The 13,366-nt window shown below is 38.0% G+C and overlaps 1 protein-coding gene across 1 annotated transcript in view; it reads left to right on the top strand.

Moving 5' to 3' along the window:
- LOC124606011 overlaps nt 1-13,366 on the top strand; it is a gene marked incomplete at its 3' end in the record, with an annotated part of 268,057 nt that overhangs the window by 152,407 nt on the left and 102,284 nt on the right. Inside the window, exon 4 of the mRNA XM_047137974.1 lies at nt 2,520-2,614. Coding sequence (XP_046993930.1) covers nt 2,520-2,614 — 95 coding nt within the window. The remainder of the gene's footprint in view (nt 1-2,519; nt 2,615-13,366) is intronic.

Consider the following 13,366-nt stretch of genomic DNA (forward strand, 5'->3'; position numbering starts at 1 on the left):
ACCAAAATAAAGATATAACTGAGTGCAAAAACACTGATAAAGTCACTGTAGCCAACAAGGTATAGGCATGGAGAGAAGCTGCTGTTGACTTTAATTCTCTCGAAAGGCTGATACCTTATGGACAGCTCTCCAAGCTGTTGCTATGTCTGCTTTAAACAGATCACAACCACTATTTGAAAGGTTCCTGTGGCATAAAATCTTAAGGTTAACACCAACATGCACATTGCAGTCAGTGTTTGGTTACTTTTCATTGCTTTTATAAGATAGTGTCTGAGCCTTATTTGCAACTGGTCTATAATACTTTTCTCCTGAGCCTTAGTTGCAACTGCTTTACAGCATTTTTCTCCAAAAGAAACCTCAGCTTAAATGATTTGTTATTTAACTCCAAGAGTGGTTTCATGCTTTCACAGAATGTGTGACAAGCTTGTTGCGTTGTCATCATCATCCTCTGTGCACACAATATTTGTTAAGTAAATGAAAGGTAACAATGTAATTCACATCATGTAGTGTTGTTGCACACAGAATTTTGCCCAACAGTGGTCCAGAATGCTTGGAAAACAGAGAATATTTTATGGTTTAAATGGTATGGAATCATATGGTAATGTTACTATAATTATCTTTATGACCAATAAAGTAGAGGAAATAGTAGCAAATAGAAAAAAAATTCAAGAGTTGAGATGGGTTCGAGCATGTGACCTTCTGGACCTTCTGCACTGCAGACTACAAAGCAACCTCTGAGCCTTCAAAATTAATGAAGCAGAGCTATGGAGTTACTTCATTTCAAAATACTTGCTTATGTTCTACTTACCAACACACATGGAATTGTCATAACAGTTTAAGGACGTGTGCAGTAGTTAAAAATTTAATACAAATTGCATAGTTACTGCTATCCGAGATGAAAGAGAAAATACACAAGTGAGGTTGAACTGTTATTAGCTGCTATCAAAATTCCCATACTTAACTGTTCACTGCAAATATTTTAATTTTCCTTTCTTACTCTGCTGCAAAGTGCCTATAAAATACCTTTGAACTAATCACATAAATAATGAATCATCTCCCAAGAGCTATTATGAGATTGATCATTAAGGACACATGGTAGTCAGTAAGTTCCTTAACCTAACTTTCCAGACTGAAAAAAAAGAAGTATTTTGAGCATCAGTTGTGTGGAAATAGCATAGTCACATATTTACTTGCTACTTTCTGTGTTAATAAAACTTTTGTGTTATTTCAGTTGGTTTGTGCTAAAAACAAAATCAATGAATCATAGTGCCACTATACTATAAACTGAATATTAGAGCTGAACCTGACTTTGAACTGTGAATTATGGCCAGTCAAATACGGTCCTACTTCATGGCTATATGATCTTGGATTAATGTTTAGACAATGCAAATTTCCCGGTTAAGCTTGATCTAAGGCCATTTCCATTTAACCTAAGTTTAAATGCCTTATAAAATGCCCTAAGGGCCCTATACTCTGAATATCTGCTGCCATTGGCTGTGAGATCAAATGGCATGAGCTATTACTGGCTCACAAAAACACATAGTAATCTCAGTTTCAGTATGTTGGAAGCTACCATGCTGTATTGGGTGAAATTTGTATTTATACTTTCATAATATGAAAATATGCAGTGCAAATGTTGCCATGCATCAAAGATCTTCCCAAAACATTTTTGCCCCCCTAAGATGCCATAAAGTTCTATGCTGGAGTTTAAAAGCTTTACCATTCAGAGGACTGATAAGTATCACAGGTCTGAGGGAAATAATATTGTCACTTAACATGGGAAAAAATGTACTTTAACCTGAGGAAAAAGTATTTTAAATGGGAAATCTGGGAATTTTTTTCTCGTCTGTGTGTACACCCTGAAGTGGCTGGACAGCTGTTTGTAACGTCTTATGAGCACTACTCTCTTGGCAAACAGCTTCAGAAATGCTATGACATAATGTTATCATTTGAGCTTTGTAGCTCTGAGTGAACCAATTGGCAATTTAGACCATCACACCAGACCATCATTTTATTAGCAATGCACTTTGAAACATGGACTTTTATGGTCTCTCACACATACCCTTTTTGTTTCTTGCTTTGAGTTTCCAGTGAGGTTCATATTGTACTGTGGTTTGTTTACTATACTACAGTTTTTGTGAGCATTGGTGTATCTCAGCTTATTTGGGGGGGGGGGGGGGGGATCTTTGGATTTAGCCACTATAGCTTGTATTTATTTCACCATAGCTTACGTCTTTCTCTTACATGATCCAGTATTCATGACAGTACTTTGTTTGAAAGAAGATAATTCAATAATTTTAAATATAGAAAGAAATTTTCATCTCTAGTATTTTGCTGGGAAGACGTACAGAGATGGTAGCATAAAATTCGATTACTGTCTAATGGTATATTGGTGTGAAAATTATACAACGGAAAAATTGAAATCAAACAATTTAATGTCTTTCTTGAAAGGTATTTTATTTATTTTTTTGTATCAGGAGACAATAAAAAATATTATTTTGTGGTTTATACAATTGCAGGTCTTCTTTCCCTTGGGGGCTGGAGATCCAACAGAAAATTGTTTGCATTGTCTTACAGAGCTGGGTATTGGAAAAAAACACAACTCAATTGTGAGGTGAGGCTATATACAGCAACATTTGATTAACATTACTTGGTTAAGAGAAAATGTAGACATCTTTAAAATGCTTGATTTGGTCCCTGTGCCTCATAGAAATGTCTGTCTTTTGTTTCAGTCAGTATATAAAGTCTTAACTGACTACTGATTTCATGCTTAAATAACTGTACTTGTTCACTGGTTATAAATATTTAGTTTTAGGATAAACCAGTCAGACACATGTCAAAAATCATATTACAATATTTGGCATTTCTAATCCATTCTTCATTCTGTGCGAGACATAGAACAACTCAAGATCAGTTTACCAATTTTAGAGTTTATCTTTTACTGTTAGTGAAAGGAACTGGACAAGTAATACTAATACCAGGTATAACCCCATTTCTTTGTCTTTTACTGTTAGTGAAAGGAACTGGACAAGTAATACTAATACCAGCTATAACCCCATTTCTTTGGTTTTTGCTATCTCGTTCATCTGCAGCTCACTAACATTGTAATTTGTTTTTCCTTGTACTATAGCATCTTTGGCAGTATTCTGAAATGTTGGTACATTTCCATTGATTTTGCTGATGTGTTCAACTTCCATTCTGTCAAAACTTGGGAGGTGATTATAAATGTCTCCTTAGCTGATGTACTCATGAGAACATCCAAAACCTGCTTCAGGTGTACAGAACTACTACTATATGGAGCACTTATGTGTGTATGAAGAAACAGAACCAAACATGCATTTTAACTGGAAACAGACAATTATATTAATGGAATCCGAAAATATAAGCAAGAGGTGTGCAATTAAAGGTAAAACACAAATGGAAAGGCACAAGTAATCCACAAAGATGATTTTATGAAAAGGAAAGTTGCCACTCACCATATAGTAGAGTTGCTGAGTCGTAGATAGACACAACAAAAAGACTGTGCCTATCTGCAACTCAGCATCTCTGCTATATGGTGAGTGACAACTTTTCTTTTCATGATATTGTTACATTCCATCCCGGATTTTCCATTGTTTGATTTCCATAAAGATGATTCATTTTTGTAGGGTGACGGTAATGAACAGTAAAAAGTTAATCTTAGCTTCAAACAGCAAGAAGTTTCATGCTTGAACTAATGTGATATTCCTGACAGTGCTACACCAATACTTATAATCAGAAGTGATATAAGTTTAAATAAATGAAAGAAGAAAAACTTAACGCTCTTCTTATTTACAGTGTGTCTCACAGAAGAGAGAGAGAGAGAGAGAGAGAGAGAGAGAAAACCATCAAAATATATGGTGTAAGTTATAATAACTGGACACTGTTTTCATGGCAAATGAGATGAAGATGCAAACTTTCATACTGAAAGGTGACTGGAAATTAAAAACGAAAGGTAAATGAAAGACTGCTATGAATGAAACTAATATGTTTTATTTGCACTTGTTATTTCAAACTGTCATTGGGAGATTGAACAACGGAAAATCCAGGATGGAATGTATCAATATTATGAAATGGGAAGTTGCTACTCATCATATGGCGGAGATGCTGAGTCACAGATAGGCACAACAAACAGACTGTTCCAAATAAAGCTTTCGGCCTGTAAGACCTTCATCAAAAAGTAGATGACAAAAACAGACACACACAAATATGCAACTTGTTTGTGTGTGTGTGTGTGTGTGTGTGTGTGTGTGTGTGTGTGTGTGTGTGTGTTGTCTACTTTTTGATGAAGGTCTTACAAGCCAAAAGCTTTATTTGGAACAGTCTGTTTGTTGTGCCTATCTGCGACTCAGAGTCTCCCATATGGGAGAACTTTACAGGGCCACTTGAATAAGAAAAGCAAGTGCACTGCAAATACTATGCCTGCAGAATTTCTGTCCATATTATTTTATTCTGCAGCAGCAATTACATGAAGTATATTTCTAGCAAAATCTTTACCTTAAACAGTGGAAACTCCAGGTTGGAATGGCAACAATGTAAGGAAAAGATAGGTTGCTTCTTCCTGCAAAGATAACACATTAAGTTGCACACAGGCACAATTAAAAGGCACTTGCACGTTAGCTTTTGTCCATATCCATTATCAGCAAAAGAAAGAGAAACACACACCATTCATTCGCAGAAGCAAGCACACCTCATGCACACATGACCTCCAACTGAGGCAGCTCAAACCAAAATGCAACTACCAGTTGGAATGGAAGCAGCAATATGGAGGGGACAGGGAAGGGGAAGGGAAGTGTGTAGATGGGGGGAGAGAAGAACACTGTCTGGCGGAGTGTGCAGGGACAATGGCTGCCAACAGGCACTACCTTGGGAGGCTGTGGGGCAGGGAGATGATGAAAATGGAGTGAACAAGGAGAAGAGTGGGGAAAGATGAGCGGTTGTGTTGGCAGCGGGCAGCACCCAAAGAGACAAGGATAGGGAGGAAGTAATAGGACAGAGTGTGTGGAAACTGATAGATGGAGGGTGTGGGAACAGTATGTTTCCATAGGTTGGGGCCAGGATAATTTCATGAGTAGAGAATGTGTTGTAAGGATACCTCCCACTTGCACATTTCAGAACAGCTGGTGGTGGAGGGAAGGATTCAGATAGCTCACATAGTGAAACAACCATTGAAATAAAGCATGTTATGTTAAGCTGCATGTTGTGCCACAGGCTGGTCTACTTTGGTGTTGGTGACAGTTTGGTGGTGGCCGTTCATTCTGGTGGACAGCTGGTTGGTAGTCATACTAATATAAAGCTGTGCAATGATTACAGCAGAGCTGGCATATGACGGCTGCTTTGACAAGTGGCCCAACCTATGATGGGGTAGGATAATCCTGTGACAGGAATGGAATAGGAAGTGCTAGGTGGATGGATTGGGCATGTCTTGCACCTGGGTCTTCCACAGGGATATGATCCTTGTGGCAAGGGGCTCAGATTGGGGGTGGCATAGGGGAGGACTAGGATGTTGTGAAGTTGGGTAGGTAATGGAACCATTTCAGGAGGGGTGAGAAGGATCTGGGGTAGGATGTCCTTCATATCAAGGCTTGATGACAGATAATCAAAGCCCTGGCAAAGAATCTTACCTGCATTTTCTAAGGTAGTTGAGGAAGTTATTTATACTAGACTAATGACATTCCTGAGTCAACACAATTTAGTATTTGAAAATCAGAATGGCTTTATGAAAAACAAGTCAACATCAGTAGCAGCAGCACAATTAATAGACAAAATAATAATGGCCATAGAGAACAAGGAGTATGTAACTGGAGTGTTCCTTGATCTAGAAAAAGCTTTTGATTGTGTCAACATCACCATATTACTTGACAAGATGTGGAACCTGGGTATCAGAGGAACTGGCTATGAGCTAATAAAATCGTATATGAGCAATAGAAAACAATTTGTCTTGCATAAAACAAACTAAATCTAAAATTACTGATATCAAATATGGAATGCCTCAAGGTTCTGTCTGGGGACCCTTCTTTTCTTGATTTATGTTAATGATATACAGTATTGTTCTCCTAACTGCACAAAAATATTGTATGCAGATGACACATCAATAGTGTGTAAACACAAAGACTATGAGAGTCTGGAGGTACTGTGCAACAGTACCTAATGAAATAGTCAAGTATTTTAATGAAAGCCATCTAAATATAAGTACTTCAAAGACTGCAATGATGGAATTTTACAGAAGGAAACGAATAGAATTTGACATGAAATTATCCATAGGAAATGACATTGTAAAAAAGGAAAAATGGACAAAGTTCTTGGGAATTACAATCCAGGACAGCCTCATATGGGACACGCATATTGATTCCATAGCATATAAGCTGTCGAAGAATGTGTTTGCTATAAATATGATTAGCAAATATTGTAAGGACATGTGTGTACTAAAAACTGCTTATCATGCCCTATTCTCATCAAACTTAAACTATGCTGTAGAAATATGGGGTGCAACAACTCAAGCCAACCTAAGCACATTATTAATACTACAGAAAAAAGTTATCAGAATTATTTGTGGTGCCAAACCTCGAAAATCATGTCGGAATCTGTTCCCAAAATTAGATGTGCTTACCATTATAGGTGTACACATATTGAAAGTTATATTCCTTGTGAAAACAATAAATCCAAATTTCAACTGTGACCTGCACCAGTACGATACAAGGAAAAAGTTCAGATACCATGTAAATAGGCACAAAACAGCTTTTTTTATGAAAAAAATGCACTTCATGCTGGGCTGAATCTAGCCAATTTCCTACCAAAAAGTCTCACAACCCTTCCTATTAACAAATTAAAAGATCAGCTAAAAAGAATTCTAATTGAAAACCCATTTTATTCCCTAGTCGAGTATTATATCTGTATGAAAAGTGCTTCATAAGTATGTCAAGCTCATAGTTTTAAGTAACGTACAACTAATATAATGTTGATAAAAACAATATTTGTAATATTGTGATTGTATACTACCAAATGTAAAATCCATCAAAATGTAAAATTTATTAATACAAACGAATTTTTAGTTTGTAATTTATAAACTGACGTATTCAGAAAAATAATTTGTATGTTGTCCTGAAACTGTATTATTTCTAGGGATTGTATTTGATTATTCAATGTTGAATAAATATTATTATTATTGTAGTTGTTCCAGTCCAGGTTGGTATTGGGTGATGAGGAGGCACTCCTTTGTGGCTGGTTCTTGGTGGTGATGGGAGGATTGGGTGTGTGAGGGGAAATGGCACAGGAGATCTTTTTGCGGGCTAGGTATGGGGTATAGCACCAGTCTGTGAAGACCTTGGTGAGGCCCTCAGCATACTGGGTCAGGGAGTGTTATTATCACTGTAGATATGCCATCCACCGGTGACCAAGTTGTATGGGAGTGGCTTTTTGGTGTGAAAGATATCATAGCTACTGTTGGTGGTTGATGGGTTTAATGTGGACAAAGTTGCAGATGGAGCCATCAGACTGGAGGGAGGTGGCATGGCCAGATGAGAAGGACCACATGAAATGGGTGGGAGAGGAGGTGTTCAGGTTGTGAAGGAGTGAAGGTGGGTGTCGTGGCCTGGAGTGCAGATCATGAAGATATCAGCAATGAATGTGAACCACACTAAGGTTTTGGCATTTTGGGAGGCTAGGAAGTGCCATGCGGGTGCCCATGGTTATCTTATGGATTTGTTTATATATCTTCCCTTTAAAATGGAAGTAGGTATGAGTTAGGATAAAGTTAATAACCTGTGTGTGGAATGAGGTAATGGGTTTGGAGTCCAAAGGACGGTGGGGAAGGTAGTGTTCAATAGCGATAAGTCCAAGGGCATGAGGGATCTTTGTGTATAGGAAGGTGGCATCAACAGTGATGAGTAGGGATCCAGCAGGTAAATGGGTGGCTATGATGGAGAGTCAGTGAAGGAAGTGGTTGTTATCTTTGATGTTGAAGGCTAGACTATGGGCAGTTGGTTGAAGGTGTTGGTCAATGAGGGCCAAATAAGGGGTCCAGGATTGTTGGGTTTGTAGATTTTGGAGAGCATGTAGAGGGGGAGTGTGTGGATTTTCACAGGGGTGAGGTTCTGAGAAGGGTGTCATGTTTTAAGTAGGGATTGGAGGTTATGTTGGACTTCTGGGATAGGATCATTCTGCCAGAGTGTGTAGGTGGAGTTGTCGGGTAACTGGCAGAGACCTTCTGCCAGTTTTGTAACTGATAACAACAGTGGTGAAACGTTTGTCTGCAGATAGGATGATTAGCTCAGGATTAGTTTTGAAATTTTGTATGTCTATTCTTTCTTCTGCTGAAAGGCTGCTTTTCTGAGGAAGGGACCTGGGAAAGGGACCTGGTGAGGCCATGTTGGAAGTAAGGAATTCCTGGAAGGTGACCAGTGGGTGGTTAGATGGGAGGAGGATGGGAGGGGGGGGGATGAAGATCATGGTTGGATGGTGGTATGAACTGGGTTCTATGTTGGGATTATGTTGGCTTTAGATGGTGCACTTGGAGGCAAAGAAGTGTTTCCATTGCAGGGATCAGGAGAAGGGGAGTAGTAGATCTTTGACAAGTCTTTGATGAATGAGAATCAAACCCAGATACTTTCTGTTCCAAAGTGTACACTTTAATGCAGTGTGAAACATTAATTCAGAATGCAAACTTATGCTGTGGCTATGCTATATTCTGCTATACATGTGTGATATAATTCTGCTCAACTCACTATGGCTTTCATAAGTCCAAGATTGGCTGTGACATTTTGATCTGCTCCAGGTTAATTGGTTCAGATAAAAACTGATTTTTTTCATCATAACTTACATATTACGCAATAAAAATGAGTTCTGATGTAACATAACAGACAATTTTGGCTGCTACATGACACTGCTTGAAATTATCCATCCCTTAGCATATCAGTCATTTTACTCTTATCTACCTTATAAGGTTTCTTTGTGCATTTCAAATTTTCATATTTGGTTTGTCTTTGAGACATTATCCCCAGCTTTACTAACATGTATTGGAAGTTGAACTACCTCTTATTCGCAGTGACATGACAGGTTTTGTGGGGGGTGACTTCCATCAGCAAACACTGCCAAGAGAACATTGTTCATCTTATTTTTGATACTTATTTAGAAAAGTTTCTTGAAACAATGGATTCATTTTAATCAAAGCCAGAGGCCAAAATAGCTTGCTTCCGACAACCAGTTATGCTTGAAAGATGATGATTTAATTTGTGTTAAAGTGTCAACAAAGACATATAAATAACTTTCACAATACTTTACCAAGATGAAATCCATTTATAGTTTGGTAATCCTCAGATATGTATGATTTACAAGACAGTAGCAATCTGTTTGATTTTTATTTTAAGGTTTTTCTAGTGATTTTTACTTTTGTATGCTTTTGGCCCTTCCAATTCTGTGATCATGATTCAGACAAAACATTATAATCACAATTTGCATGTGACCAGAGCAGGTAATCAGAAATCTCAGTGTCATTTGGATGCATTGAATTATCTGTATTATTATTCATCAGTGAACTTAAATTTACACGATACCTAATTTGAATCATCGGACGTATCATAATTCTGATGTAGAGCTTCTCTGACACCATGGGAATGGCCTCATCAGCCAGTAGAATGAAGCCAGTAGATACAGCTACAGGATGAACCTTCTTGGCTGTAGCTTCACTTGTATGGGAAGTTGTTATGGTTAGTCTTGGCAGACACTTTAGCAGATGACAGATGTAGGTATGTGTCCAAGATGGTGATGACTTGTATTTGCCAAGGATGAAGATTGCAGCAATGAGTCACTGAGGCAACAAGATATTTCGGTGTTCTTATCTCATGTTGTTGTTTCTATACAGAAGAATAATAAACAGATTATTCAAAGTTTGTGGTTATTATTCAGAAAGTTAAAAGATCACCACAAACATACATATGAATTTGTGGGCCTGCAACTCTGGAGAACAAATGACTTCAAGTTTAAGTAGACCTCACACTTTCTTCCATGAATCCTACTCCAGCGAGGTATACACAAGATCCTCTATAGAGTTTAAGGGGAGCTGGAATGCACTATCCCAACAATGTTAAATTTAGTGACTTGGCTTCCCTGTATTTCAGGAACCACCGTAGCCATTGACATGAAACTTTTACAGGACATTAAACTGTATGTTCCTAGTCTATTGAACTACAATAATTTCATTTCAACCACTGCTTTCGGAAATAAAATTTTTTAATTACATGGTTAAAATTTTGTGTACTTTTTTTGTACATTATCCAAAATAATTTTAATTATACATAACATTATGTTCTTCTTTGAGTTCATTAGACTCAGGATATGTATGTTATTATTCCTTGAAAACTTCAATACTCTACTCAAAGTGATTTCTGAGATTTAGGGAAAAATGCAACAGAAAATGTAAATTTTCAGAAATGGCTTCTAAAGTTTCAAAAGACTGTAACTCACTTAATATATGCTTAATTTTTTGTTTTTAGTCATTCAGAAGCACCCTGCACCATACTGTATATAATCCTCTTGATCTTTTTCCAAGTTTTTTCTTCTTTTCTTCTTTCTGGACTCCTTAGTTGCCAACTGTGCTGCATAATCTACTTTATCAATGCAAACCTTGTCCATCCATTAAAGTTCTCTGATGCAGTTTGCTCTAAAATTAATTTCTGTATGCTGTAGCACTTTCACCCTTCCAATAACAGCAAAGCAATAACAGCATCACTGACCCCTCACTTTAGTGTCATCATTCCAACAAAAACATTTTCTGGTAAGCGAGTCTATATAAGATTATTGAACGACTCATTGGGATTTTGAGTCTGACCACGCAGACACTTCTTTAGTAATTCATGACTTGCCAGGTCTCTGTAAATAGGTTTTATGATATCCATGATTGCTGCTGGGATGGAATGGTTATGGCTGTATGAACTGTTTGAGTACTGGGCATTGCATTAATTGCACCATGAATTAAGTCCAGGTGGGAAAAGGAGGTGTACTGGTTTTTCATCAGTTGACAGTCTGTGGAAGAAGGTAGCCCATACTGCCTGATTCATTTTCAACAAATCCTCAGTATTATTTCTAATCGCCATCCCATAATTCTGCTGTAGTTCATCAATCATTTTGTCTGTCAGCCTGCCTCTCATGGTTTTACCATCAGAAAGTTCTTGTCTCTCAAACTTTGTTTCAACTTCCTCAACCTGGTGCCCATCCTCTTCTGGACACAACCTTTAGAAACCACAGAAATCCACAGCCTTCTGTATAAAAAATTACCATGAACCACGGACCTTGCTATTGGTGGGGAGGCTTGCATGCCTCAGTGATACAGATGGCCATACTGTAGGTGCAACAACAATGGAGGGGTATCTGTTGAGAGGCCAGACAAATGTGTGGTTCCTGAAGAGGGCCAGCAACCTTTTCAGTAGTTGCAGGGGCAACAGTCTGGATATTGACTGATCTGGTCTTGTAACACTAACCAAAACAGCCTTGCTGTGCTGGTACTGTGAACGGCTGAAAGCAAGGGGAAACTACAGCCGTGATTTTTCCTGAGTGCATGCAGCTTTACTGTATGGTTAAATGATGATGGTGTCCTCTTGGGTAAAATATTCTGGAGGTAGAATAGTCCCCCATTTGGATCTCTGGGTGGGGACTACTCAAGAAGATGTCATTATCAGGAGAAAGAAAACTGGCGTTCTACAGATCGGAGCGTGGAATGTCAAATCCCTTAAGGGGAGTTGGAATGCCCTATCTCGCCAATGTTAAATTTGCTAACTTTGTGTACCTTTTTCTTTGGAACTATTATCTTCAGAACTTTGAAATTCTGGCAGAGGTTTTCAGCATATATTGTGAGCCCACTGAACTAGAACCAATGTTTTCTTTTTGTTGGTATAGTATTTATGAATTTTTTACCATTAAGCCATTTTTTATTGGAAAAAGTATAACATAAACTTCCCTAGTTCAGAGAATAAGCCAGTTCTTGTCATGATTCTAGTTCAGTGGCCTCTTTGAACTGTTTTGCAGCATTTCTGAAAATTTGAATGTTGTTGGTTGAGTGGTTTATGAGATAAAGGTACATGTAACACTAAAAATGTCAAATGCCAGAAAATGCGATTAAAGTAATTTATTATGAAAATTCACAAATACCTTTTATTCTATTATCAAAAGTGTCCAGCAGAGTAATCAGGGTCATCTTCTAGTTCTTCTTCTTCACCTAGAAGCTTTCTTCTCCTTGCTGCCCTTGCTTTTTTTGTATTAAATTCAGCTGCATACTGAGCCTTCCTTACTCGCACGCTGTCCAGAAGCTGAAGACCTCTGATGGTGTTGATACCAGGAGCAATGCCGAGCCTTGCCATGACCTTTAGCCTACCCATATGACCATCATTGAATGAAATAACAGCATCACTGACTCCCCATTTCAATGTTTTTATCCCAACAAATACATTCTTAGGTACACGAGTCCAAATGAGGTTGTTGAACGACTCGTTTTGATTCTGGGTACAACCATGAAGACATTTTCGCAGAAGATCAGGATGCCCCAAGTCTCTATATATTGGTTTAATTACTTCCATAACAGCCAATGGAATATAATTTTTATGGTGATAAGGATCCCCAGTAGCTTGAGATTTTCTATAATTGCACCATGACTGAGGACCATCTGGACAAGCAAAATGTTGAGGATTATCATCAGTTGATGATCGATGTAAATATGTGGCCCATACAGCTTGTCTCATTTCCTGCAAATTATTTGCATTATTTCTTATTGCCATACCATAGTATTGTTGTAATTCATTTATAATTTTATCTGACAGGCGACCTCTAATGGTTTTACCATCTGACAAAATTTTGTCCTTCAGATTCTGTTTCAGTTTCCTTAGACGAGTGCCCATTCGTTTCTGAACATGACCGACACATTCTAGTTTAGTTATTGTCTTATTGACATATGGCATGGATTCTGTAACACTTTTGTATGCCTTGGAGTCCCCATCTCCAAGGAATTTTGTGTAAAATACTCCCCGTTCTTTTTCTGATCTGCTAAACATTTTCACAGCAGCGGCAGCCTCCATGCCTCCACTCGTACCTTCATAATTCTTGCTACATATGTGAGCTGCTTCTATCTTACCAGATGCACAATGGTAACAATGTTTAGTGAGCACTTCATAGTCCAAAACTTTACCGCTGTCCACACTAGTAACAGTAGCAACAGCATTTTTGGATGTGTGACCCCTTTTCTGCCAGGTTCCATCAAAAGCAACAGGGATATCTGGGTTTCCTTCATTTATATATTTTGCTTCACTGGCAGCAGCTTTCATTGATAAATCTGCTACAGACTGAACAGCATCTCCTATCACTT

Source organism: Schistocerca americana, chromosome 3, assembly GCF_021461395.2.
Source record: "Schistocerca americana isolate TAMUIC-IGC-003095 chromosome 3, iqSchAmer2.1, whole genome shotgun sequence".
Lineage (NCBI taxonomy): Eukaryota > Metazoa > Arthropoda > Insecta > Orthoptera > Acrididae > Schistocerca > Schistocerca americana.